This window comes from Papio anubis, chromosome 4, assembly GCF_008728515.1.
Source record: "Papio anubis isolate 15944 chromosome 4, Panubis1.0, whole genome shotgun sequence".
Classification (NCBI taxonomy): domain Eukaryota; kingdom Metazoa; phylum Chordata; class Mammalia; order Primates; family Cercopithecidae; genus Papio; species Papio anubis.
Genome location: NC_044979.1, coordinates 19593513 through 19621347, shown reverse-complemented (window position 1 = coordinate 19621347; position 27835 = coordinate 19593513). Strand labels below are relative to the sequence as shown.

General features: G+C 42.8%; 1 protein-coding gene across 2 annotated transcripts in view; it reads right to left on the bottom strand.

Moving 5' to 3' along the window:
• Positions 1–309: 309 nt before the first annotated feature.
• Positions 310–27835, bottom strand: part of ZC3HAV1 (zinc finger CCCH-type containing, antiviral 1) — a 73673-nt gene continuing 46147 nt past the window's right edge. For both annotated transcript variants that reach the window (XM_003896663.5, XM_021936313.2), the window contains exons 8-13: positions 21793–21913; positions 18016–18118; positions 12227–12317; positions 10982–11112; positions 10474–10604; positions 310–4633 (exon numbers count right to left, since the gene is read on the bottom strand). In XM_003896663.5, coding sequence (XP_003896712.3) covers positions 4371–4633; positions 10474–10604; positions 10982–11112; positions 12227–12317; positions 18016–18118; positions 21793–21913 — 840 coding nt within the window. In that variant the 3' untranslated portion in view covers positions 310–4370. The remainder of the gene's footprint in view (positions 4634–10473; positions 10605–10981; positions 11113–12226; positions 12318–18015; positions 18119–21792; positions 21914–27835) is intronic.

Below are 27835 nucleotides of genomic sequence, written 5' to 3'. Positions count from 1 at the left end.
GGTAATTCTGCTTATCACCATTTATATTTTTAACTTTTGTGCCTCAACCTGGCCCTGTTCACACCCCTGAGACCAAAGGAAGAAAGGTATGTTAGCAGCTTTCAGCCCTTCCCTCTCTGATCCCCAGACAAAAGATGTGGGGGCCATCACCACCACTGTGCCTTGCCCAGGTGACTTGGTCATTGAGCCCTGGAATGATAAAGCTGGAAGGGGCAAAACTCATCATCTCTCTCCCATTGAATAACTGGTGTCTGCAGTTGATGATGTTTTTGGAGATACCTAGAAATAGATCAAATAAAGGCAATAGAACCAAATTATTTAACTCTTTTTATTAGACAGTACAAATTAAGCTTGAAGAACAAGAAGCAATACAACTCAACTATTGAAATATAAATCGTTGAGCTTAATTTATTCAACAAAATTTACCCAATATATCAGTGTACAAAGCATGCTGCTGGGCTGGGCATCAGGCGTGGCACAGCGAACAAGACAGACTGACTCACCCCTCAGGGGGCTTACATTCTAATGCGGAAAGCAGATAATTTCAGTTTGGATACATAATACAAATTATCAAAGCAAGGCGCCAAGTATTTTAAAAATAAGGAGTTCGGGAGGCAAGTATCTGACCTATTCTATAGAAGGACTCCTTAGGGAAGTAACAGTTGAGTCAATCTAAGGATGCTAGATATTCGCTAGGTCAGTGGAAAAAAATCTGTGGTTCTCACTATGGTCAGTGGGTTGTTGGTGGTTTCATAATAACTGGGGACTACTCCCGGCACTGAGTGGATGCAGCCAGGGAGAATGATGTCCTGCAGTGTGTGGGTTAGTGCCACACAACGAAGAATTATTCTGTACCCTGTACGACTGTCTAATGTCCTGCTGGACATTTATGTAGGACCTACAGCTTGTCCGAGAGAGTAACTCATTTGTTTTCTCTGAGACAATCTGTAATTTGTCTTGTCCTATTATCTTTAAGTAAGGTAACTTCGCTCTTTCTTTTCCCATACACAGATTATGTATATGGTCTGTTTTGACTTTACCCTAACACTGGTTTTCATTCTAGTGTCCCCCATCCCTCTAGTTTCATTTTCCTGTACTTGTTTACAGGAAGTAGCCGCTAATCGGCTCTTAAATCCAAACCTACTCATTACAAGGAAGAGTAAACATCTGTCTGTTTCAAACAGCGGAGTCATGCCTGAGCATTTACATAATGAAATTCATCTTCTTTTCATTATAAATTTCTTCTTTTCTATTTCTCCTTAATAAGAGAGTTAGGGCATTAAATTGATTTTTTCAGAAATTCATGTGTGTAAGTAGATTGTATTATCTATGAGTCATTTCAGGACAGCAAAGAGAATGTTACAAAATATCTGCTCTGAAAAGGGTGAATAGATCTGATAGGGTTTGTGGTTGTCACCATGACTGGGCGTGGGGGTGGGTGCGCTACCAGCATTTAGTATGTGAGAGCCGAGTATGCAGAACATCTTGCAATACACTGGACAGTTCCTCACAATAAGAAATTATTCTGCACCCTATACGAATTTTGAATGTCTCACCAGACATTCATGTATGACCTATAGCTCGTCTGCAAGAATATATCCTCACTTTCTCCACTTCGACAATCTGTACATTTTCTTGCATAGTATCTTTATTTCAATAAAGGTTATTTCGTTCTTTCTCTTATATACAAATAAGTATTGTCATATGCAAAGAAGTTACTGTATCCCTAGTTTTTATTCTAATGTCCACCCGTATCCCTGCTTTTACATTTTCCCGCATAGGGACTGATCTCCTACCTTCTAAGTTCAAATTGATGCATTATAAATAGTTGTAAGCATCTGACTACTTCATTAGGTCTTCAGTTAGTTTTACCCAAGTTAGGTACCTTTTTTTTCCTCTTTATGTTAATATTAGTTTTATTTAATTTTTAATTTATTTCTAAAATTGTGTGTAGGTGGAGCATATTACAACTCTGAATTGGATTTGGAGGATAATAAAGAAGATGTATTTGTATTTGTCATTTAGAAAAAAAAAGGCAGAAATGCCCATTGAGAACCACTGAACTAGCTAAAAATGGGAACCACAAAACTGAAAGAAAGCCAGAGTGGCTTGTGCAGAAGAAACTAAATGATAGAGGGGTAGGGGAGGGAGAGATCACATGGGGCCACGACAGCGGTTTTGAACTTTATCCTGAAGACTTGATTTATGTTTTGCATGTGCATTACTAAGTAAATTTTAAAAAATATAACCTTCTTGCTCTGAAGAAAACACAGCAAACAACTTAGAAGGGGAACAGAGATATTTAAAAGGTAAAACTAGATTTAGAAACTGCTTAGATGTTTATCAGGAGGGAGAGGAAGGAGTCAAAGATGACTTCCGGATTTCTGTTTGAGCCAATGGGTAGATGGTGATGCTATTCACTTACATACAGATCCTGGGAGAGGAACAGATTCATGTGAGGGAAGTAGATGGAGAGTTCCACTTTGGACATGTTGAATCAAAGATGCCTGTGAAATATCCAGCTAGTGGTGTCTAATGGGCTGTTGGAAAGAGTTGGACAAACTGCGCCCCTACAATGTGAGGGTCAAGTTCAGAAAATGAACGCTCCAAAACGAAAGCTACCATGAAAGAAATAAGTCAATGAGAATAAGCATTTGTGGTAACCCTCCCAGCAAATAACTCTACTCTAAAAAATCTCTCTCTAATTTTTTTACTGGTGGAGCCGTTTAAGCCAAGGAGTTTGGAGATCTCTGTGATGATCCAAAATCTGACTAATATAAAATCAACTCTGATGCTAGTGAAATCTGACTTATAACATGTCTGCTAGAAGAAATTACTACAGGAAACTTTAGTGACTGGTAAGGAATGTTGAAAAGGGAAAATCAGAAGGAAAAAGCTGGTTCATAAGAAGGAAGGAAATATTGGTCCAAGCACGTCAAGGGCTCTAAGTAAAAACCGATGGTACTACAATTCCATATCATCCATTACATTTGGAAAAAGAAGCTCCTGGTAAGCACAGGGCCTCTTTGGGATATTGTTCTTTGTTCTGATTCTGTGCTCACCAGGAAACAAATGTCATCCCCGTCGGGGGCCCGTCCTTCAGTAGGAACGGCCCTGCTCCTAGGTTCTTGGCTCATTTGCCAAGACTACAATAGCACTCGCATTTATCAGTTATGCTTGTGTGAAGCTGGTTATTGCAATTCATTGTTCTCAAAATACTTTCATGAAAAGCCTGACCCGAGAAAAAGCCTTCTCTGTAATCATATTAATTAGAACATAAATGTCTACTTTGCCATAATTATACAAAGAGCCCAAATGGGCAATTAACTCCAGTTGGTTGCTTCTCTCTGAGCCATACTTGCCAGCTCTTATTACCGCATTCCAGAGAGAGTCAGCCTGGATGGAGCTGGTCCCCTAAATAAATGTAGCGATAAAGAAATGGGTGCTCCAAATCAGTTTCATCAGAACGATGAGGTACAGTACTGCAGCTATGTCTGCAATAGCATTTCAACTTTACTTTTCTTTCCCTAGCATGTCCTTAAGCATTTTCTTCCCAGTTTTTCATAATCTTTCTTCTAAAGCTGTAATGTCTTATATCCTTAATACGCATGTTTAGATTTCTCCCAAATTTTCCAAATTAACTTTCTTTCAATGTAACCAAAACAAAACCATGGCATACAGTAAACTAAAAGGGTAGACAGGAGGGAAAGGTTGCTGCAATTACAGAAAATTTAGAAATCAAACTTTACCAGTTACATCTGAGACAAGACAAACTTTCCAACACATTGGAATCATCAGAAGGACTTTAAAAAATACGACTGCCAGCAGGGCGTGGTGGCTCACGCCTGTAATCCTAACACTTTGGGAGGCCAAGGCGGGCGGATTGCCTAAGCTCAGGAGTTTGAGACCAGCCTGGGCAACACAGTGAATTCCTGTCTCTACTAAAAAAATACAAAAACTTAGCTGGGCGTGGCAGTGTGTGTCTGTAGTTCCAGCTACTTGGGAGGCTGAGGCAGGAGAATTGCTTGAATCCGGGAGGCAGAGGTTGCAGTGAGCCGAGATTGCGGCACAGCACTCCAGCCTGGGCAATGGAGTGAGGCTCCATCTCCAAAAAAAAAAAAAAAAACATACAACTGCCTGTCGCTGAAGCCAAGAAATGATTTCATTGGCATGGGGGGCAACCTGGGCATCAGAATTTGTTTAAAACTTCCCAGATGATTCAAATGTGTAGTGAAGTTTGGGGACCACTGATCTAAGGCATTAGATAACTGGGCAGGAAAATATAAAACTTTAACTCCTGTCTGGGGCAATTTAGTTCTGTAAGGGAACAGAATGGTTATGGCATCCTTCTGACGCTGTATTCATCGGTTCTAACTAATCACGCAGGGTTTGTCTGCATCAGTATATTCAATCACATATTGTGGGTAAATCTGATCTTTCTCAAAGATGACAAAAACGGAGGGATTCAACCTGGTATCCACACAGCTGTTGTACTGCTGAGGAGGGCTCATGTACGACACATTTCCTTCAATAAAATTTCCAACCAGAACTCGGGCTACAAACATAACGATGTTTTTGGCATCATATGGGCAATTTTTGTGGGAATAGATGGCATCTTTTGCAAAGTAACTTCCTAGAAAGAATCAGAAAGAAAGGTTAAGACATATTATAAAAGAAGGTATGCAGTTTATAAGATTAGTTATACATAGTCAGATGGGCATGGACTAAGCATATGTCAATAATACCTTACTGATACTTACAAACTTTTCTTTGCACTTAAAAACATCTTCGCGATGCAGGCAAACTTAAATACAGTATATAACCCTATAGAAATGACTGAGGAATATTTGCTACAGTGCAGAGCTCATGCTGATAGTGTGAACCATTGGGTGCAATGACCAAATGAGAATGACACAGTGGCCCAATTCATGCAATTCACCCAGTGTGAACTGAATTGAGCCAACTTGAAACTGATGAGTCAGTTGATGCTTTGTCCTCTCTAAAACAACCTCAGATTATGATTGCTGCTTCCATACACAGCAGACCAACAATTTCCTGCCAAGTTAAGATTTTTATTTTTATCATTGTCAAGTGCTACTCTGGGCAGGTGCAGTGGCTCATGTCTGTAATCCCAGTACTATGGGAGGTTGAGGCGGGTGGATCACTTGAACCTAGGAATTTAAGACCAGCCTGGGCAACATGGGGAGACTCCATCTCTACAAAAAATTTAAAAATTAGCCGGGCCTGGTGGTGTGCACTTATAATCCCAGCTACTCAGGAAGCTGAGGCAGGATTGATTGAGCCCAGGAAGCTGAGGCTGCAGTAAGCTAGAATCACACCACTGCACTCCAGCCTGGGCAACAGAGTGAGACTCTATCAAAAAATACAAATAATATTTTTTAAGAAAGCTACTCTGTCATTTCTTTTTTTTTGAGACGGAGTCTCGCTCTGTCACCCAGGCTGGAGTGCAATGGCGCAATCTTGGCTCACTGCAAGCTCCGCCTCCCAGGTTCACGCCATTCTCTTGCCTCAGCCTCCCACGTAGCTGGACTACAGGCGCCCGCCACCACACCCGGCTCATTTTTTGTATTTTTAGTAGAGACGGGGTTTCACCGTGTTAGCCAGGATGGTCTCGATCTCCTGACCTCGTGATCTGCCCACCTCGGCCTCCTAAAGTGCTGGGATTACAGGCGTGAGCCACTGCGCCCGGCCGGGGCTACTCTGTCATTTTAAAGACCATGAGTAGGCCGGGCGCGGTGGCTCAAGCCTGTAATCCCAGCACTTTGGGAGGCCGAGACGGGCGGATCACGAGGTCAGGAGATCGAGACCATCCTGGCTAACACGGTGAAACCCCGTCTCTACTAAAAAATACAAAAAACTAGCCGGGCGAAGTGGCGGGCGCCTGTGGTCCCAGCTACTCGGGAGGCTGAGGCAGGAGAATGGCGTGAACCCGGGAGGCGGAGCTGGCAGTGAGCTGAGATCCGGCCACCGCACTCCAGCCTGGGCGACAGAGCCAGACTCAGTCTCAAAAAAAAAAAAAAAAAAAAAAAAAAAAAGACCATGAGTAGATATTGCCAACTCCAATTTCCATGCAAGAATCAATAAGTAAAATGAATTTATCTGTGGTAACAAATGTTTAATATACTTTGCATTTACTTTGTTTTTGTTCTTTTTATCATTTTATAGTTAGATGTTTCAATTCCAGAAACATTGCTTATCCTGAATAGGTCAGATACTAGATATTCTGTGCACATAATGTTCTACTATATTTAAAGTGAAATATGCAAGTCTACCTATACTGACCTACCACATCCAATCCCACCCCTCTTCCCAAAACAGTTTATGGCTGGTGGGAATTCTTTCACACCTGTTTCTATGCATTCACATACATATATGTGCATATACTCTAATATAGTTTTATGGTGGTTTATTTGTTCATAGATAGGATCATAATATATGAACTGTTCTATTTGTTCATAGATAGGATCATAATATATGAACTGTTCTACAACTTTTTTTTCCACTTTAGTCCTGGAAGTCTTACTATGTCACTGCATTCAACTCTCTCTCTCTCTTTTTTTTTTTTTTTTTTTTGCTGTTGTTGTTGTTGTTGTTTTTGAGACAGGGTCTCTGTCGTCTGTCGCCCAGGCTGAAGTGCAGTGGTGCAATCTTGGCTCACTGCAGGCTTGACGTCCTGGGCTCAAGCAATCTTCCCACTTCAGCCTCTAATTCTAATTGGTGTGAGGCAACAGCTCGTTGTGGTTTTAATTTGCATTTCCCTGATGATTAATGATGTTGAGCATTTTTTCATGAACTCATTGGCCATTTGTATTTCTTCTTTTGAGAAATGTCTATTCAAGTCTTTTGCTCATTTTTGAAACTTTTATTTGCACGTATTTTATGCTGAATTTATTCCTGTGCCATAAGTTTTTGCTTCTTCAGTATCTTCTGGGATAGTTTTTTCTTCCGGGCACCTCCTCTTCTGGTTTAAGAACACGGTGTTCTTTTTCAGTGAAGATTGTCTCTATATGGCAGGGGGAGCTCAGGCATGAGTTAATCCAACCATGAGCTCTGGAAGTCAGGTGGCACATCTTTGGTGCTTTGTTCACCTGAATATCCTTGATGACCAGAGAATCTATAGCTCAACCCTTAAGTTCAGCATTACTTTCTGCATTTTTAAGTGTGTACATCAAAAATTCAACTCTTTTTGGGTCACCAACTGTGTGCCCAGCCCCACTGTTTGGCCTGGGCACTCCTACCAACTGCACCCTTGGAACGCTGGCATGGTACACATTGTTTCTATACAGCGACATCTTTTGGACACTTGCTGGCTTTTCATATAGGCATACTCTTGATGGCCTGGGCAGTCTCATGGGTGTTCTGAAAGTGAACATGAAGATTTGAACCTCTTTATTTGCATGATTTCATGGAGTTTTCTGGGTCAAGTGAACAGCGAACCATTTCACAGATCACCTCAGGCCACTTATGGGAACAGCTTGCGCATTTTAAAATCGGGTTGTTTGTTCTCTTGCTGTTGAATTGTTTGAGTTCCTTATACATTTTGGATATTAATCCCTTATCAGATGTATGGCATGCAAATATTTTCTTCCACTCTGTGGGTCTGTCTGTTCACTTTGTTAATTGTTTCCTTTGCTGTGGAGAAGCTGTTTAGTTTGATGCCGTTTGTCGATTTTTGTTTTTGTTGCATCAGTTTTTTTTATAACACATGTAATCTGGAATCTGTATTTTCTTTTTTTAAAATTCCCTTTATTGTGTTAAGAAACTTCATTTCTATTCCTACATTTCTAAGTGCTTTTTTTTTTTTCTTTTTTGAGACAGTTTTCCTCTGTAGCTGAGGCTGGAGTGCAGTAGCAGGATCTCGGATCACTGCAGCCTCCCCTTCTTGTGATCAATCAACTCTCGTGGCTCAGCCTCCCAAGTAGCCAGGACTACAGGCATGTGCCACCACGCCTGACTAACTTTGTATTTTTATTAGAGAGGGGGTTTCACCATGTTGGTCAGGCTGGTCTCAAACTCCTGACCTTAGGTGATTCACCCACCTCGGCCTCCCAAAGTGCTGGGATTACAGGAATGAGCCACAGTGCCTAGCCTAACATTTCATTTTTTAGGATAAATATTTGTTTGGATTCTAACATAGGACAGACCTGTAAGAAACTGATGGGTTTTAATTTCACCTGTTATATGTCACTCAAGATGGTTACATTTCCCATTTCCTTACACTTCTAGGTAAGTTTCACTGATACATTTAAACTTAATAAACTTATGAAATCTCATCAGTAAATTCATTCCCCAGCTTGAAACCTTTCATTAGTTTCCCATGCCCTTACAGTCAAGGTTAGCTCTTTATGGTCATATCTTGTACCACTTCTCCCTTCTCCACTATGTGGTGACTCTACAAGGCAGGGGAATCCTACTCTAGCCCAATCTTTGGGAACACCTCTCTAGCTGGGTTAGCTGTCCACAGGACCTGTTCTTTTTTTTTGAGATGGAGTCTTGCTCTGTCGCCCAGGCTGGTGTGCAGTGGCACGATTTTGGCTCACTGCAACCTCTGCCTCCCGGGTTCAAGGGATTATCCTGCCTCAGCCTCCCAAGTAGCTGGGATTACAGGCACATGCCACTGCACCCAGCTAATTTTTGTATTTTTAGTAGAGATGGGGTTTCACCATGTTGACCAGGCTGGTCTTGAACTCCTGACCTCAAGTGATCTGCCTGCCTCAATCTCCCAAAGTGCTGGGATTATGGGCGTGAGCTACCACACCTGGACCTATTATTTCTCTCTATAGCAGCCTGACATTTGCAATCATTTAATTTTTTTTTTTTTTTTTTTTTGAGACAAAGTATAGCTCTATTGCCCAGGCTGGAGTGCAATGGCAAAATCACAGCTCACTGCAGCCTCAAACTTCAGGCTCAAGCAATCCTCCCACCTCAGCCTCCTGAGTAGATGAGACTACAGGCATGTGCCACCACGCCCAGGTAATTAAAAACATTTTTTTGTAATTAAAACAAAAAATTAGGGTCTCGCCATGTTGCCCAAGCTGGTCTCCAACTCCTGGGCTCAGCCTCCCAAAGTACAATCATTTAATTAATTACGAACTTGCTCACCACTGTGTACCCACCATCTAGTATACAGAAGACACTCAAAAATATTTGCTGACTGACTGACTGACTTCTTGCCTTTTGGGGCAAGAATTGAATTTAATCCTAGTTGTATGAGTTGAATTCACTTTGAATCTGTGATAAACTATTACTTATTTCCTAAAGATGAGTGATTTTCAGTTTGGTTTGTTTGTTTTTAAAAGTTGCATGCAGGCCGGTCGCAGTGGCTCATGCCTGTAATCCCAGCACTTTGGGAGGCGGAGGCAGGCAGATCACCTGAGGTCAGGAGTTCTAGACCAGCCTGACCAACATGGAGAAACCCCATCTCTACTGAAAATACAAAATTACCTGGGCGTGGTGGCGCATGCCTGTAATCCCAGCTACTTGGGAGGCTGATGCAGGAGAGTCGCTTGAACCCAGGAGGCGGAGGTTGCAGTGAACTGAGATTGAGCCATTGCACTCCAGCCTGGGCAACGAGAGCAAAACTCTGTCTCAAAAAAAAAAAAAGAAAGAAAAGAAAAGAAAAAGAAAGAAAAAAAAAAAGAGTTGCATGCATCACGCCTGAAATCCCAGCACTTTGGCAGGCCAAGGTAGGTGGATTATTTGAGCTCAGGAGTTGAGACCAGCCTTGGCAACATGGCGAAACTCTGTCTCTACAAAAAATGCAAAAAAAAAAAAAAAAAAATTAGCTGGATGTGGTGGCACACACCTGTTGTCCCAGTTATTTGAGGGGCTGAGGTGGTAGGATCACTTGAGCCCAGGAGGTCGAGGCTGCAGTGAGCCAAGATTGCCACCCAGCCTGGGTGACAAAGTGAGACCCTGTCTCAAAAAAAAAAAAAATTTGCATGCAGGAGTTTAGGAGCAAAAAGAAAGAGCTATAAAGATTTTTTGTGTGGGCACACCTGTGACACTTCAGACCCAGGTGACCCAATGTGGCCTAAGATGGGGAGAGGCCTCTTCTCCCTATCTTTAATTAAAACCAGTCTGTGACAACTGAAGCTTCAAATAGCTTTGCAGGCAGGGACATGGGTTCAGAAAGAGCCACAGCCAGAAGTGAGTAGTAATGGTAGACAAGACCAACAGATGGAGTAGTTTACTAGCACGTACAAGGACTTTGGTCAGTCCCAGAAAGCAAACAGAAGACAGGAGTGGGACTAAGGTCCAGCAATCAAGCTCCAAGCCAACTGATTCACTCTCATTTCAGCATTTGATATTACCGTGAGCTTATTATCTCTCCAGGACCACTAGAGCCTGGACACTCTAGTTAATACAAAATAATTACATATACCTCCTAATAGAAGTTCGTATAAAGCCTGAGTTATGATTCTACTAGTGCGTCTCTATCCCGGCACTAACCTTTTCCATATTTGGTTTCATGAGTTTCATGCAGGGCCCAGTCAAAATTATTCGCACAGATAGATTCCACATAGGCACGACTTGTCGCATAAAATAGGAGGCTTTCTTCTTCCTTCAACTGTGATTTCTTCCTAATATAGGAAACGTGAGACTTAACACTGAGACATCCCCTTCCCACTCCAGTTCATAACAGTAATCCCAGCTAAAGTCTAATCATCTAAAAATCTCATTCCATCTGCTTTCACAGTGGAGCTACTAACTTTAAGGCAGCAGCTGTACAATAATAAATTTATGAAAACTTTCAAAAGATAGACACATGAAATCATTGAATTGTAAAACAGTAAGGCTGAGAGAGAGAAGCCAGAGTTGATACAATGAAAGAAAAAGACTAGAGCCTGAAGGAACTGTTGACTATTAAAATAAATCACTGAATATAAATCTCAAAGGACGGATGTTAACTAATCCTTTCCAGTTTTATGCAAAGAAACATGATAACGTGGCCACCAACCGTGTAAATTTATCCAGGAGCTCTAGGTTCTCGATCTTCTTTATCTTTTCAATCTTGAAATTCTTCATGGAAGCTTTAAAATGCTCACTTACTTTGACATATTCCGGATGTAGATGATGGATCTCTGATAACTAATAAAGTTTAAAAATATATAAATGTGAAATAGGTAACATTTAAAGCATGATACATCCACATATGTGCCCCTCTATGCCATGAAGTATTGTTACCAGGGTTCTTTCTAACAGCAGATAGGATGAGCTGGCTCAGGGTTCCCACATCTGCCAATTCATTCTCGTCATTAACCAGACAGGCAGCGGGCCTGTCTGTCCAGGCCAACTGAAAGCTAGCAAAGCACTATGCCTAACGGAAAAGGGAAGTCCCCAGCAGTATGATTCAGTCCAGTAACCTCTTCCCAATGCAGGGCAAGAGGAATTGAGGTGCCATGCAGTCCAAGTAGACCAGCCTGCACAAAAGCTGAAGCCAGCATGGGGAGGCTAAGCTATCTAGGAAAAGTTGTGTTCCAACTAGGTTAAGTGACAAAGTGAGGCACAGTTTGTTGGACTCCCATAGAAACTTGTTAATTGTAACAAACGGACAAGTCACTTTTACTCCGTGAGTTCTAGTTTTCTCGTCCATAAAATAGAGATACTAATATCCATCTCACATGACCATTGTGAGGATCTGCCCAAATGAGACTGTGTGTGGCTGAACTCTGGAAACAATGAGGTGCCCTACGGCACTTAGGTGATCTCTGGGAAAGAGAACCATTAGATGTCTGCCTTCCAACCTTGATCTAAGAGTGTTTTGTTGTTGTTGTTGTTTGTTTTTTGGAGACGGAGTCTCGCTCTGTCACCCAGGCCGGAGCTCAGTGGGCAGGAGTGCAGTGGCGTGATCTCAGTTCACTGCAACCTCTGCCTCCCGGGTACAGGCGATTCTCCTGTCTCAGCCTCCCAAGTAGCCGGGACTACAGGCACACGCCGCCATGCCCAGTCAATTTTTTTGCATTTTCGGTAGAGACGGGATTTCACCGTGTTGCCCAGGCTGGTTTCGAACTCCTGAGCTCAGGCATTCCACTTGCCTCGGCCTCCCAAAATGCTAGGATTACAGGTGTGAGCCACTGTACCCGGCCGATCTAAGAGTTTTGCAGGAGCAATTCATTCATCCAGACAAACACACACACTTGTAGCAAAGTACTTTTTCTAACTTTTAATGTATTCATCCACTAAACATGTAAAAACCAAGTACCTTATATTTATTTGAGGATAGGAAGCAAAGGTCCTCCTGAGGAAGAAAGGTCGCAGTTAAAGACACTGACGAGGTCTGTGCTGGCTGACGGCTACAAATAAAGAGAAAGAAATCACTTAACTCTCTGCTCCACAGGTCCAAGTGACCTTTTCTCTTAACTTCCAGCCACTAGGCCAAGGATGCCTAGAGAAATACACAATATTTATTTCTGTATTTTTGTCTGGACTACATCCTCACATATTCCTGGTATAGATGTACCAGTAATCATGTCTTTTAAAAATGCTGCAACTATTCATAATCGGTCAATTAAATGCCATTTTCCTATTGATTTAAAATGTAAAAACATCTTTTTCATATTTCGGCTCAACTTTCAAAGGTCCTAATGTGTTAGCATTAAGCAAATGTGTCTTACAGCTTCTTGGTCAAAGGATAAACAATTAAATATATTAGGAATTTAGAGGAAAGAATTCTGCCTTTCCAGTATGAACTATATTTCAGGGTAACCATACCTGAGAAATAATTCTTTTTTTTTTTTTTTCTATTCCATAGAACCTAAAGCTACCAGAAAAATTCTTCTTCATAGATGAATCGCACTAATAGCTGCAAAAGAGTTGATAGAATTAGAAAACCACCATTTGGCAATACCTAATGACATCATGGTTCTAAACAATCATTATCATTAGCTACTAAAACCATTAAGTGAAAGATTAGATGAATAGTATAGTGGAATGATCAGACTGGAATGTCCTGAACCTACTCTGTGATCTCCATCACTAAAAATAGGACAATCAGACACTATATATCTCTTCAGAAGATGGGACAGGATCACTGGTACAAAGCCATCAATTGTATAGTATACTTGACTCAAAACTGAACCTAAATCTAATCAGTTCTCTAAATCTAATGGTCAATTTATAGAAATTACACATCATATGACCCCACAAGGAAACAATTTGCTAATTTGTTTTGAGACAGAGTTTCACTCTGTCACCCAGGCATGGCTCACTATATCCTCAGCCTCCTGGGCCCAAGTGATCCTCCCACCTCAGCCTCCCAAAGTGCTAGGATTCTAAGCGTGAGCCAGCATGCCAGGTCAATTTGCTATATTTTGAATTTGGAAAATTCTATAGGTCAAATCACCTAATTGTTGTTTTTATTGTTGTTTTGTTTGTTTGTTTGTCGGTTTTTTGAGACAGAGTCTCACTCTGTTGCCCAGGCAGTTGTGCAAACACAGCTCAACCTCCTGAGCTCAAGCGATCCTCCCACATCAACCTCTTGAGTAGCTGGGACCACAAGTGTGTACCACCACACTTGTCTAACTTTTTAAAAAGTTTTTGTAGAGATGGGGTCTCACCATGTTGCCCAAGAGGGTTTTGAACTCCTGGGCTCAAGCAATCCTTCTGCCTCGGCCTCCCAAAGTGCTGGGATTATAGGCATGAGCCACCACACTAGGCCTATCTAGTTTCTTAAAAAATGAAATTGCATGAAAAAAGTAGAGGAGGGGAAACTGTAGCAGACTAAAAGATGTTTATGACACAAATCAACCAAATGCAATGTACAGACCCTGCTTAGATACTGATTGCAACACATCAACTCTAAATAGTCATTGTTTAAGACAATTGGAAAACATAAAACGTGAACTGGGTATTAGATGATATTAAGGAATTATCATTAACTTTGTTACATAGGTTAATGATATTGTATAATGTTTTTTAAAACCTCTTACCTGTTAGGAACACACCTAATACATATACAGGGAAATGATAACATGTATTGGATTTACATTAAAATATTCCAGCAAAAGAAAAAAAGTTAGGCCAGGTGTGGTGGCTCATGCCTATAATCCCAGCACTTTGGGAGGCCGAAGCAGGAAGATTGCTTGAGCTCTGAAGTTCAAGACCAGCCTGAGCAACATGGTGGGACTCCCCCACTCATCTCTAGAAACATTTTTTAAAAATTATCCAGGTGTGGTGGTGCATGGCTGTAGTCCCAGCTACTCGGGAGGCTAAGGCATGAGGATCACTTGAATCTGGGTGGTTGAGGCTGCAGTGAGCCACGATGGCACCACTGCACTCTAACCCGCATGCAGAGTTCCATTCTTTCTCAAAGAAAAAAAAAAGTTGAGAGGTGATGGTAGTAACAATATTGTTACTACTACCACAAATCTGTTACAAAGATAGTAAAATATTGACAGTGTTTAAGTTAGATGACAGGTACACAGGGGTTTGTCATCAATTCTTTGTACTTTATGTTTGAAATTTTCCATGATCAAAACAATTATATTTTTAAAAATAAATGCTTGAAGGAAAAAACTATTTCAAGAAGAAGACAACTCATTAGAATGACAAAGATTGGCCCCAATTTATCTCTATTTTAAGGTCAGGTTTCCATTCCGGATTTGTATAACGCGGGATAGACTGCATGAATATGTTGTAAACTCTCATGAACAGTGACGTGTGCTATAGTTCACTTCTATATCCCACTGTAGTCCAGGATAGTACGCCAGCCCTTATTCTATCCTACAGCAAGTGTGTCTCCTTGGGCTGGTGAGAGCAGGATTAAAGTTGGTTCTCTGCATGACCCACTCCCTCCAACCCTCCCTCACTAACATGTTTTTCTCAATTTTTTTTTTTTATTCATGTGGCTATTTATTATCACTACGTGCCATGCATTATACAACATATTCCAAGACAGCCTGGGCAACATGGAGAAACCATGTCTCTATTTAAAAATACAAAAATGAGCCAGGTGCAGTGGTGTGCACCCATAGTCCTAGTTACTTGGGTGGCTGCAGTGGGAGGATCACCTGAGTCCGAGAGGTTGAGGCTGCAGTGAGCTGTGATTGCCTCACTGCACCCCAGCAACCTAACCCCCCAACCGAAAAAAAAAAAAAAAACACCAAAATATTTCGAGAGCTCTGAGGAGCTGATAATTGAGATTGGTGGGCAGGGAGGGAGAAGGGAAGAGGAAGGAAGGTTGTGCTAGAGACATTTACACGAGTAACTGTATTACAAGGTAGAAGTGGGTAAGTACTATAAGGGAATCTCGAGTGTTCCTGGAGGGCACAGGAGAATTGGAGGAGAGTCACAAGGAATGTTATAGTATGGGAAGGTGGCATTCCAGCTAAATCATGAGGGATGCTGTATTCATCTGAATGATGGGAAGGAGTATTTCTGGAAAGGGGAAGAGCAAATGGAGAAGCATGAAGCAACTCTGACATATGGAAGTTCTCGAGATTGACAGTGGCTGACTACAGGAGCTCTCTGGAAATGCCACACACCAGTTTTTTCCCCTAGAAATATACGTGCACAGAAAGAACCATCCAGCTTGGAGTCAAGGTCTTCTATACTTTCCATAGTTCCTACTGTCCAGAAGGGCCATAAAGCATGGTCTCACTAGTTGAGACTAATTGGGAATATCTGAATTGTTAAAAAATCAAAATTACCAGAACTTAAAAAAAAAAAATAGGCAGTTTTGTTGCTTTAAGGAAGGACAGTTGCAACACACTATTGTGAAGACATCCTGCCAGAACCATTGTAACAAATGGAAAGCAGCTCTGATGATCTCATTCATTGGCTGAATGTGAACAGCCCCTCCCCAGCCTCCTACTCTGCCTTTTCTTCCCCTACCTAACATTTGTCAGGAACTGAAACAGTTATTGCCTCATCCACCAGAATGTAAGCTCCTGTAAGGGCATGAGCTTCACTCCTCTCTTCCCGAAACCCTGAAATATTCTTTTTACTTTATTCATTTGAATATTTAAACTACAGGAAGGGGCCAAGTGCAGTGGATAATGCCTGTCATCCCAGCACTTTGGGAGGCCAAGGCAGGTGGATCACCTGAGGTCAAGAGTTTGAGACCAGCCTGGCCCTCATGGTGAAACCCCGTCTCTACTAAAAATACAAAAATTAGCTGGGCATAGTGGCGGGCGCCTATGGTCCCAGCTACTCAGGAGGTTTAGGCACGAGAATCACTTCAACCAGGGAGGCAGAGGTTGCAGTGAGCTGAGATCGTGCCACTGCACTCCAACCTGGGCAATAGAGTGAGACTCTGTCAAAAAAAAAAAAAAAATTACTGGAAGGGACTTTAGATAGCCACATCAATCAGATTCTAATTCTTGGGAAATCAACTTCAGAAATTCAGAGAAAATCAGGCAGTTAGTGGCAGAAGATAAGGCTGAAGGGCTATGCAGGTTGGAATTATGAATTAGAATTAAGTCAACTTAATTATATATAGTTACTAAGTCTATTAATAGCAGGGGAATAAAAATAATAATAACCAGAACACTTAACATTTACTGAACACCTGATGAGTGTTTGGAATGTGTTACCCAAGCAGCCGTGAGGAAGGTATTATTATTATATATATATTTTTTCTTTTTTGGAGATGGAGTCTTGCTTTGTTGCCCAGGCTGGAGTGCAGTGGCACAATCTTGGCTCACTGCAAGCTCCACCTCCCGGGTTCACGCCATTCTCCTGCCTCAGCCTCCCGAGTACCTGGGACTACAGGCGCCCGCCACCACGCCTGGCTAATTTTTTTGTATTTTTTTTAGTAGAGACAAGGTTTCACCGTGTTAGCCAAGATGGTCTTCATCTCCTGACCTCGTGATCCGCCCGTCTCGGCCTCCCAAAGTGCTGGGATTACAGGCGTGAGTCACCGTGCCCAGCCGAGGTAGGTATTATTATTAAGCCCATTTTACAGACAAGGATATACAGTGTGATTCATTTGTCCAAATCCACACAGCTAATGGGTGGCAGGGTGGAATCTGAACCTAGGTGAGCTAGATCCAGCGTCCAGGCTGTTAACCTGGTCCCAAGAAAGAATCTTTGACTCTAGGCTGCTCCAGTTCGAAAGCAGAATTGGAAGCAGCTCCCCTTCCTGAGGCCCTGATACAGCTCAGTTTCCATTCTTAGATTCTTGCGAGTTGTTTTCCATATGACCTCAGAGTTATTTATCTTTTCAGTAACTTCCCTTTTTCATCAAATAGCTTGAATTCTTACAACCAAAAGAACCTAGTTAGAACGCCTTGATATTATACTTCTCTTGAAGCCTATTTTATATAATCACACATCACCCAGAAAAAAAATATCCAACTCCAAAAGTGTTCATGAACAATGTAGAGTTTACTGAGCAGTTCACAAGGAGAGTTACAACGAATCCCCCATGGCAACATTTCCTTTAAAATCCCTTCAATCAACATTATCTGTCTCCAAAGCCTTTGCTCTAACAGCTAGCTCATCCCTTTTTTCTCTCTCTCTCCGCCCCTCATCCTCTATAAATCATGTAGGAAAACAAGACACCCAAAAGGATTCACAGCAAAGCCAGGCATGGTGGCTCACGGCTGTAATCCCAGCACTTTGGGAGACTGAGGTACGAGGATCGCTTGAGCTCAGGAGTTCGAGACCAGCCTGGGCAACAAAGTGAGACCCCATCTCTAAAAAAAAAAAGAATCCACAGCAAAACAAAAACCTAGTACATATGATTATTCCTTAGGCATGCCACATCAATCCAGCTCTTCACAGCTGGAGAAGCTAAAGCCCAGAGTATTTAAGAGACTTGCTCAGACTTCCCTTTCAGAAAGAAAATTCATTTTCTGATCTAGTATCCTTTCAGTCACACCACGCTGCTTAACAAGCATCTTACTCATAGAGAATGCAAATGGAAACTGCAGAGTAATGCAAGCAGGAACTTTTCAGGGAAACAGGCTCCAGATTCACGAGTGACTTGGTGAGCCCAGGGCATGACCATCTCAAGCATCTGTCAGCAAACAGCTGCTTCAGAACACTTACTCTGGCCCTCTCTTCATCTGCTGCACATCCCACTGAGACACAAATTTTGGTCTTCTGATGACATCCTTTTGAGTTTTGGAAGCTTTGTTTGTCTGAATCATCCCTTTGGACAGAAAAAAGTAAATAAAAGAATCAAGATCAGTTCTAGAAAATGACTTCTTGTTATTTTGCAGAGGCTATTTACACAGCAAATATTCAAGACTGACCCGTTTGTAAACGAATAGAGAAAATCCTTTGGGATGAGAATTGCTTGCAGTAAAAGACTTGTATCCTTCACTGCCATTAGTAGAAGGCTCAGAAAGCAAAGGAGTGAATGAATATTCAGGAATTAATCTAATCTTTAAATCCAAGTTGCATGGTAAAAGAGGAGAGATGGGGCAGCCAAATAACAAGACACCATCCTTGCAAGCTTCCCTGCACCAGCCATCAGTGATTGCGGGTTGGAATCTGGTAGCTGTCTTGAAGGGTTCTCTTCTACATCAAGTGTGAAATATCATTTTCAATTCATGCTGTAAACCTCAGTCCAAACTGCAACCAGAGTGATCCCTTCAAAAAGTAAATCATAATACATTGCTAGTGAGAGTGTAAAATGAAACCACCACGTTGGAAAACAGTTTGGTGGCTTCTTATACAGTTAAACATGCACTCCTATATGATTTAGCAATCCCATTTCTAGGTGTTTACCCAAGAGAAATGAAAACCTCTATCCACCCAAAGACATGCATATGAATGTTCACAGCAGCATTACTATGATAACCAAAAAGTAGAAATAACCTAAATGTCCATCAGCTGGTAAACAAAGTATGGAATAGCCTTACAATTACTTATTACTTATTACTTATTCCTCAGTAATAAAAGAGGAACAACTACTATACATGCAGCAATGCGAATGAGTCTAAAAAACATTATTCACAGTGAAAGAAGTCAGCCACGTGCAACAACATACCTACTGCAAGCATTTATTAATATCAAGTTCCAGAACAGGTAAAACAGGGACAGAAAGCAAATCAGCAATAGCCTGTGAGGGGGATAAAGTGAGGTGTATATGGTGTTGCTGGGGAGACTGATTGCAAAGAGACGTAAGGAAACTTTTGGGATTGATGGAAATGTTCTATATCCTGCTTAGGGTGGTGGTTACATGCATTTGTCAATACTCATCCAACTGCACTCTTAAAATAGGAAACAAACATAAACCACACACACACACACACACAAAAATAGGATCATGCCACAACACTGCTCAAAATCTTCCCAGGGCCTCCGCCTAATAAAATATCCAAGTTTCTATCTCTGCTCTCATCTCTTACAGACCATCTACCTGTTCTGCGAAACTTCAAGCTGGTCTGTACCTTCCAGCCTTAGCCTTAGTTCTTCCTTCTCCTGGAGCGCCCTCCTTCCCACAGGCAGAGGCTGCTCTATAAAAGTAAGTGCTGTCCCACTGACTCCTCCATTCTCTGGCTGCTTCCTGGCACTGTTTCATTTTCTCAGCAACTGTTACCACTTTTTGATATGGCCCGACTTGTTTACTTGATCATTGTCTCTCATCACCCTTTTGAATATAGGCTCGAAGAGCAACTTCACCACTGTATCCCAGCACCCACAGCAGTAGCCAGTACACAGCTGGCACTCAGATACTAGCTTAATGCATTACAGAATACACTGGCAGTCTAGTTAAGACATAGACAAAGGCGGCTGGGCGCAGTGGCTCATGCCTGTAATCCCAACACTTTGGGAGGTTGAGGCAGGTGGATCAAGAGGTCAGGAGTTCGAGACCATCCTGGCTAACACGGTGAAACCCCATCTCTACTAAAAATACAAAAAATTAACCAGGCGTGGTGGCACACAGCTATAGTCCCAGCTACTTGGGAGGCTGAGGCAGGAGAATCGCTTGAACCTGGGAGGCAGAGGTTGCGGTGAGCCAAGATTGCACCATTGCACTCCACCCTGGCGACAAAGCGAGACACCATCTCAAGAAAAAAAAAAGAAAAAAGAAAAGAAAAAGCCATCTGGAACACTATAAACTGCTCTGAACTGGTTTATATGAACCAATCAAACAGAAGTAGCTGGAAAAATTACTCTAGATTCAGGAACAAAGTCTATTGGCTCTCATCTCTCCACCACCCTTTTAAACCATAAAAACAATACAATACCACCTAAGAATTGTTTGTAATTTAAGTCATTTTTAATTCTACCACCCAATATAATAGATTTTAATTTTTCATTATTATCTTCCAGTCTTGGCCCACATGCATGCATTGCTGCAATCATGCACATTGATTTTTGGTTGTTTTTTTTTAACTTTCCTATTTTAAATATAAACAGAAAATTTCAGAAACATAAATTTGGGGTTCTGGCTGAGCACTATGGCTCATGCCTGTAATCCCAGCATTTTGGGAGGTTGAGGTGGGAGGATCGCTTGAGCTCAGGAGTTTAAGATCAGCCTGGGCAACATAGTGAGACCCCCATCTCTACAAAAAATTTAAAAATTAGCTGGGCATGGTGGCATGCACCTGTACTCCCAGTTAGTTGGGAGGCTGAGGTGAGAGCTTGAGCTGGGGAGGTTGAAGCTGTAGTGAGCCGTTATGGTGCCACTGCACTCTAGCCTGTGTGATGGAGCGGGACCCTGTCTCAAAAAAAAAAAAAAAAGCGTTCTGCCTTTTTCATTTAACAATACCAAATTTTGCTTTTCCTATCTGGTTTTCATATCTAAATCTTTAACAAGTGCCAAATACGCCACTGAAATTTAATACCCTAGTTTATTTAGTCACCACTGTGCTGGTACACAGACTGGTCCTACTTTTAGTACTGTAGGTGCTGGTATTGGTCTAGTATTCTTCAGTCACACCATGCTGCTTAACAAGCACCTTACTTTATGCCTATAGCTTTTTCCCCCCTTCTTCTAGTGAATTATTTCCTAAGAAAGGCTCCTGAGGGAATGAAAAGACAAACATATTAGCAAATTTTCATGTTACTTGACATGTACTGCCAGACTGTTTTTCCAAATACTTGGTATAATGGTCCTTGTAAAAGCTACATCATCTAATGCCCACTAAGTGGTACAGGATCCAACTGCAGGTACCATCTGGGAATTCAGGGACCTAAGAAAGGCTCCTTTACCTCTTCCAAAGCACCTGCAGGTCCCAAAAGGGCAAGTACTTGATCATGTGCAGGGGGTGCCTGATGGGATGGTACCTTCAGAAGGAGGGCAGTTCCTGCCCTGATATCTAACTAAACACAGCAGGTAGATTGGCAGCAGCTCACCGGAAGACCTTTCTACAGTGGCTCCAATAAACATGGTGGAAGGCAAAGTACTTTAATCAATATGATGATGGAACCACTGACCTAGACGATAAAGCCTAAAAGAAACAGCAAGTTTCTAAAACTCTGAAGGTATCCAAAAGCCCAAGGCCTCTACTGTAGTCACCAGCACCTGAAATATTGCCTCTGTCTGGGCATCTGCCCAGCCAGAATCAGAAACAGCATAGCAGAGCTGGAAGTACCCCCAAGACTACTTAGTCTGAGCTCCTGAATTTGCAGTTGAGAGAAGTGGGCCTAGATAGGCCAGGTGCCCCTCCTAGGGGAGCAGAGCAAGTGTTCGTCAGAGCCAGAGCTCTAGAACTCAGGTCTCCTGATGGCCATAGCTTGCACTCCCCCGCCTTGCTAAATCTTGACCTTGACCCTGGCCATAGCAATGCATACCCACTCTGCTCCCACTCCCACGTGTGCACTGCAGGCGGATTTCAATGACACACCACACTGCCAAACACAGAAACTCACCTTGGAAACTCAGCTCATAGTTCCGTGAGCCCGCCTGAAATTGCACAACTCCCCTCGGATAGGATTGATAGAGAGACTCCAGGTATAAAGAGTCGATGTTTGAACTTTTCTGATTGTCTTTCTAATTGGAAAAAAAAAATAAAAGGTAAAGAGTTCAGGGTAGGTTTTTAGGAAATCTCTACTGTTACATGATTTCATTTTAGTAACGGGATGTGAACAGGAGTGCATTTTGCTTCCCAAACCAGATTGTAAGAGCTTCCAGCTCAGGGCTATGTCACAAACTTCTGTGGTCTTCTCCATCATAGTACCTAAGAGTCTATCCTGCAGAAACTCACTACACGCTTGGGGGATGCCTGAAAAATGTAGCTTTTTGCAATACTCTTTTACAGCAGCCAAATGTATAGAGCAACTTGCATCTCCTCTTTTGTGATGCTGCATCGGCATCTGCCATCTAACAGAATCTGACACTGACTCTTACATGAAATAGAACATTGTGGGCTATTCTAGCCACGCACAGTTTACAGTTGTCATGAGGGGAAGTAAAGAAAGACTATCTGCTCCTCGTCCAAACTCCAATAGTTGCAGTGTTCAAATATAAATAACCGAACCCTCTCCTCTGTCCTGAACCAGAGTAAGTAAATAAAATTGGCCAAGCCTCCTGCTAGCCAGCTAACTGAAAATGCACTTGGATTTGCCACTAACAGGAGCTATAATGAAAGGGATGAGGCGGCTGGGTACTGTGGCTCACGCCTGTAATCCTAGCACTTTGGGAGGCTGAGGTGGGTGGATCACGAGGTCAAGAGATCACGACCATCCTGGCCAACATGGTGAAACCCTGTCTGTACTAAAAATTCAAAAATTAACCGGGCGTGGTGGCGGGTGCCTGTAGTCCCAGCTACTCGGGAGGCTGAGGCAGGAGAATCACTTAAACTTGGGAAGCAGAGGTTGCAGTGAGCCAAGATTGTGCCATTGCAGAGCCTGGCGACAGAACGAGACTCCATCTCAAAAAAAAAAAAAAAAAAGAAAAGAAAAAAGAGAAGAAAGAGAAGAGGAAGGAAGGAAGGAAGGAAGGAAAGTAGGAAGAAAGGGAGGGAGGGAGGGAGGGAGGGAGGAAGGAAGGAAGGAAGGAAGGAAGGAAGGAAGGAAGGAAGGAAGGAAAGAAGGAAGGGATGAGGCATACCCCGCAAATGTAAAGCTATAATCTCTAGTCTCAAAGCATATAGAAAGCATGCAAACATCAGAATGGGTGGTAAAAGGGAAATGAGTTGATTTTAGAAAGGGGGCAGGCTAGGCCACTGATCCACTGCCCTCATTCCAGCAGCCACCCTGGCCAATCAGGGGAGACTAGATGTACACCCCTAACAGCAGGGGTTCCCTGTATATAATGGTGAGGAGACACTTGTTTCCTGTGATTTAGAACAAAGGAGTTAATGACAGCAAATTTTTCCAGGCAGCCGTGGTGGGGAGGGGCTCACAGTTCCTTTTCTTAATGACATTCCAGACTCTTGGGCTTTCAGCTAGACCCACACCCCTTCCACTTCCCTAATGGAAATGCCTGCTGGTTGTAAGCAGAGGGCAACAGAATGAAAGTGTCTAAGGAAAATGTCCTGGACAGAGAAAGGCCTGAGCTGGGTCTCTTTATCCTGGAGTGGAGCATCGTGGGACCAGAAAGCAGTGTTCAAATATTTGTACACAGGGCAAAGTGGCAATAAACTTGAATGTGTTTCAGGAGGTAGAACCAGTACTAAGGGTGGAAGGGACAACGATGCTGACTTTAGCAGAATGTTCTAACTTACAGCAGCCAACAATTAATTCATATCATGAAGATGCTTGTTGCCACAGCTGTGTGGATAGTATCTATCAGAGCGATTGTAAAAGAGATTGCTGCTGTGATTCGATGGTGCCTGGTAAACCCTATGCCTTCCTCGGGCAAAACACCTCTGGCATGATGTGGGGCGAGTGGAACAGCTTTGGCATCTTGATATCCCCTGGTTTGACCACTAACTGAATCGCTTCCCAATTTCCCATCCCTACAGCTGAAGCCCTGTATCCATCCACTGCCTGCTCAGCTCTGTAAAACCCACTCTGTTCCTCACTTAAAAGGCCAGAGACTTTCAAACTTTGACATACATGTGAGTGCCCCAGAGATCATATTAAAGTACAGATATGATTCTGGGAAGTTGGGGACGATTTAGATTCCATACTTCAGCCAGCTCCTGGGTGACGCTGAGGCTGATGCTGCTGGTCTGTGGACCTCACTTTGACTAGCAAGACTCTAGGGTCTAGACCAGTGCTGTTCACTAGAACATTCTGTGGTGATGAAAATGTTCTCTGCGCTGTCCTAGATGATATGTAGGGGAGGCAAAATTAATTTCTTTCTTTCTTTCCTTCTTTCTTTCTTTCTTTTTCTTTCTTTTCTTTTTTTTTTTTTTTTTTTTTTTGAGACAGGGTCTCCCTCTCCCTCTGTTGCCCAGGCTGGAGTGCAGTGGCACAATCTTGGCTCACTGCGACCTCCGCCTCCTGGGTTCAAGGGATTCTCCTGCCTCAGCCTACTGAGTAGCTGGGATTACAAGCGCATGCCACCACACCCCAGCTAATTTTTGTATTTTTAGTAGAGATGGGGTTTCACTGTATTGATCAGGCTGGTTTCGAACTCCTCAGGTGATCTGCCTGCCTCGGCCTCCCAAAGTGCTGGGATTACAGGTGTGAGCTACAGCACCCGGCCAGGGAAGCAAAATTTCACCTCTACCCTTTTACAGTATTTTGGCTGGATCTGAGCGTTAAATTGACATAAGACCACGATAGGAATGACAGTGGAGACTCAGGATAGGGCAGGTTGGGAGGCGAGTAGATGATGAAAAATTACTTAATGGGTACAGTGTATATTATTCAGGTGAGGGACACCCTAAAAGCCCTGACTTTACTACTAGGTAATCTATGCATATAACAAAATTACATTTGTACTCCATAAATTTATATACAAAAAGACCAACAGGAGAAAAGCATACACGTTCATTTAATACAAGTTTTACATGGCATAGGAGACTTCACAAGAAAGCGAAGACCCAAAGCTGCAGTTAGAGATAAACACTTGTATTGAATTAGACAAAGAGTCATGGATTATGAAAATGGGATGAGACAAAGGGGCTTTGGCTAGGGAAGTTAATTTGGTGGAGAAGTGTCCAGGAGGATGAAGATTTGTCTAATAGGATTTGTTTGCACAGGTTTCCTGGCTTTGATGATAAGAATGCTACTTTCATTCTGGTATAGGGAGGATCTCTTTCTTTCTTTATTATTATTATTATTATTATTTTGAGACTCAATGAATCTCTGTCACCCAGGCTGGAGTGCAATGGCATGATCTCAGCTCACTGCAGCTTCCACCTCCTGGGTTCAAGTGATTCTCCTGCCTCAGCCTCCCAGGTAGCTGGGATTACAGGCATGCACCACCACGCCTGGCTGATTGTTGTATTTTTAGTAGAGATGGGGTTTCGCTGTGTTGGCCAGGCTGGTCTCCAAATCCTGACCTCAAGTAATCAGCCTGCCTCAGCCTCCCAAAGTGCTGGGATTACAGGTGTGAGCCACCACGCCCAGCCAGGGAAGAACATCTTTCACATGGGAATTTCATCTCCTGCTTTTAAGTAACAGAAGGTCAGAGTGATCATCTTGCACCTGCTGTTTTTCAAGTGCTTTTAACTCAAAATAGTCAATATGCCAGATTGGCTTTTTTTTTTTTTTTTTTTTTTTTTGAGACAGAGTCTTGCTCTGTCGCCCAGGCTAGAGTGCAGTGGCGCAATCTCCGCTCACTGCAAGCTCCGCCTCCTGGGTTCACGCCATTCTCCTGTCTCAGCCTCCCAAGTAGCTGGGACTACAAGCGCCCGCCACCACGCCCGGCTAATTCTTTTGTATTTTTAGTAGAGACGGGGTTTCACTGTGTTAGCCAGGATGGTCTCGATCTCCTGACCTCGTGATCCGCCTGCCTCAGCCTCCCAAAGTGCTGGAATTATAGGCATGAGCCACTGCGCCTGGCCCAGAGTGGCATATTTTTAACTCCTTCAGTAGTCAAGCTATATGTGGCTATACAACACTGAAAATGTGACTACAGTGAGCATGGAACTGATTTCTTAATTTTTTATGTGTTTAATTAAAGTTTAAAATGAAATTGCCACATATGGCAAGTGGTTGTCATACTGGACAGCACAGGGCCAGTAAGTCAGTGTCTGGGCATCTGCACAGCCTAGCATGGCTCCACTCTGACCTTCTCTAGCCTTGCCCTCACACTGCACTTGTCATGTTCATGAACCCTGATAGGTGGTAAAGTCCTCCAGGGTAACATTTCCCAGTGGTTTAGTCCACATCAGAGATGAGTGTCAGGCACTGCTTGCTGTATAGGCTGGTTCATTCAACCCTCGCTATTGTAAGACTAATAGGACAGCAGGAACATGCCCATGTCATGAGTATGTTATGGTCAAGAGGTCACACAAGTGACTGGTGGTCCAGAAGCAACTCTCAAAGTCCCTCTCTTGTTTCTGTGTGCTGTCTGGGTCAATTACCAGGTGTTTCTATTGTAAAGGTATCGTAAGGTATTCTTGTAACGATAAGTCTTTTTTGTGGTATCTGAAAATCAGTCATATCTGTGCTGAGCTGGCCCCAGTTCTTTGGCAATCCTAAGCTACAGTTGTCCCATACTCTTTTTTTTTTTTTTTTTTTTTTTTTTTGAGACGGAGTCTTGCTCTGTCACCCAGGCTGGAGTGCAGTGGCCGGATCTCAGCTCACTGCAAGCTCCGCCTCCCGGGTACACGCCATTCTCCTGCCTCAGCCTCCTGAGTAGCTGGGACTACAGGCGCCCGCCGCCTCGCCCGGCTAGTTTTTTGTATTTTTTAGTAGAGACGGGGTTTCACCGTGTTAGCCAGGATGGTCTCGATCTCCTGACCTCGTGATCCGCCCGTCTCGGCCTCCCAAAGTGCTGGGATTACAGGCTTGAGCCACCGCGCCCGGCCTGTCCCATACTCTTAAGTGACAGATAGTGACAGCCTTGCAAGATGTCTCATTAGACCTTTTAGCTACCATTAATTTAATAGCCATCATGTGTCCTAGAGTACAGTACTGTTACTCCAGGTCTGAATAAATGAATAAATCATACAGCTGCCAATTATTTATTCCCCACAAGACTTGAATCTATGTTTCAGTTGCAGTAAACGGGTCTTAGCTTATATCCTGGGTGTCAATGATTGCCTCAACCTTGGCTTTTCTAGAGCTGTGGCTTGTCCTCGCTCTGAGAGGGTCTCTCAGGCCATAGCCTCCCGCTGTTTCTCAACACCAGCTTCCACAGCTGCTAAGCTTAGCTACTTTGCTGGTAAATATCTTCGAAGACCTGAATCTGCACTCCCCACCTGGTGCACATCCAATGACTCCCAGGCTCTGCCCTCCTGTCAGCCCTGCTATCACTCTACCCTACACCATTCCTGCCCAGCTGCCCATCGATTCAATCATCACTTCTCCTAATACCACACCCTCTCCCTGCCCACCATCTATGTAGGTATGAGTCCTGGTTAAGTACATCAATTTCCATAAAAAGATATCTATTTTACCTCCCAGAGAGCTCATAATCAAAGCATATGTACCTACTTGTTGGCAAAAATTTCTACACCTCAAGGTCCCCTTAGAGAGGTTCCAACCCAGGACTCTTAGTTGCCTGACTTATTCAAAATTCAGTTACAAGAAATAAAAGCTATGGAGCACTGGCTGAAGGCTACACAGTCCACTCTTTTCTCTAAATATTTTAGCCCGTACACTGGCTCAAGGCAGGTCACCAAAGGGCTGCAAACTTGGACCATAATGTATTGACCCACGAAAGAAACCAGGTTGCTCCTGATATGTGGGGTTCAAATCTCCCAGAAACATTATTTTAATTTTACTTGGACTCCCAGCAAGGAAAACATTAAATCCAGGACCTGATTTTTCCTTTTTTTTTTTTTTTTAATAACTAGAGCCAACTCAGTTTATGTAATGATGGGTCTTATTAGTATGATAGTAAGAGTTC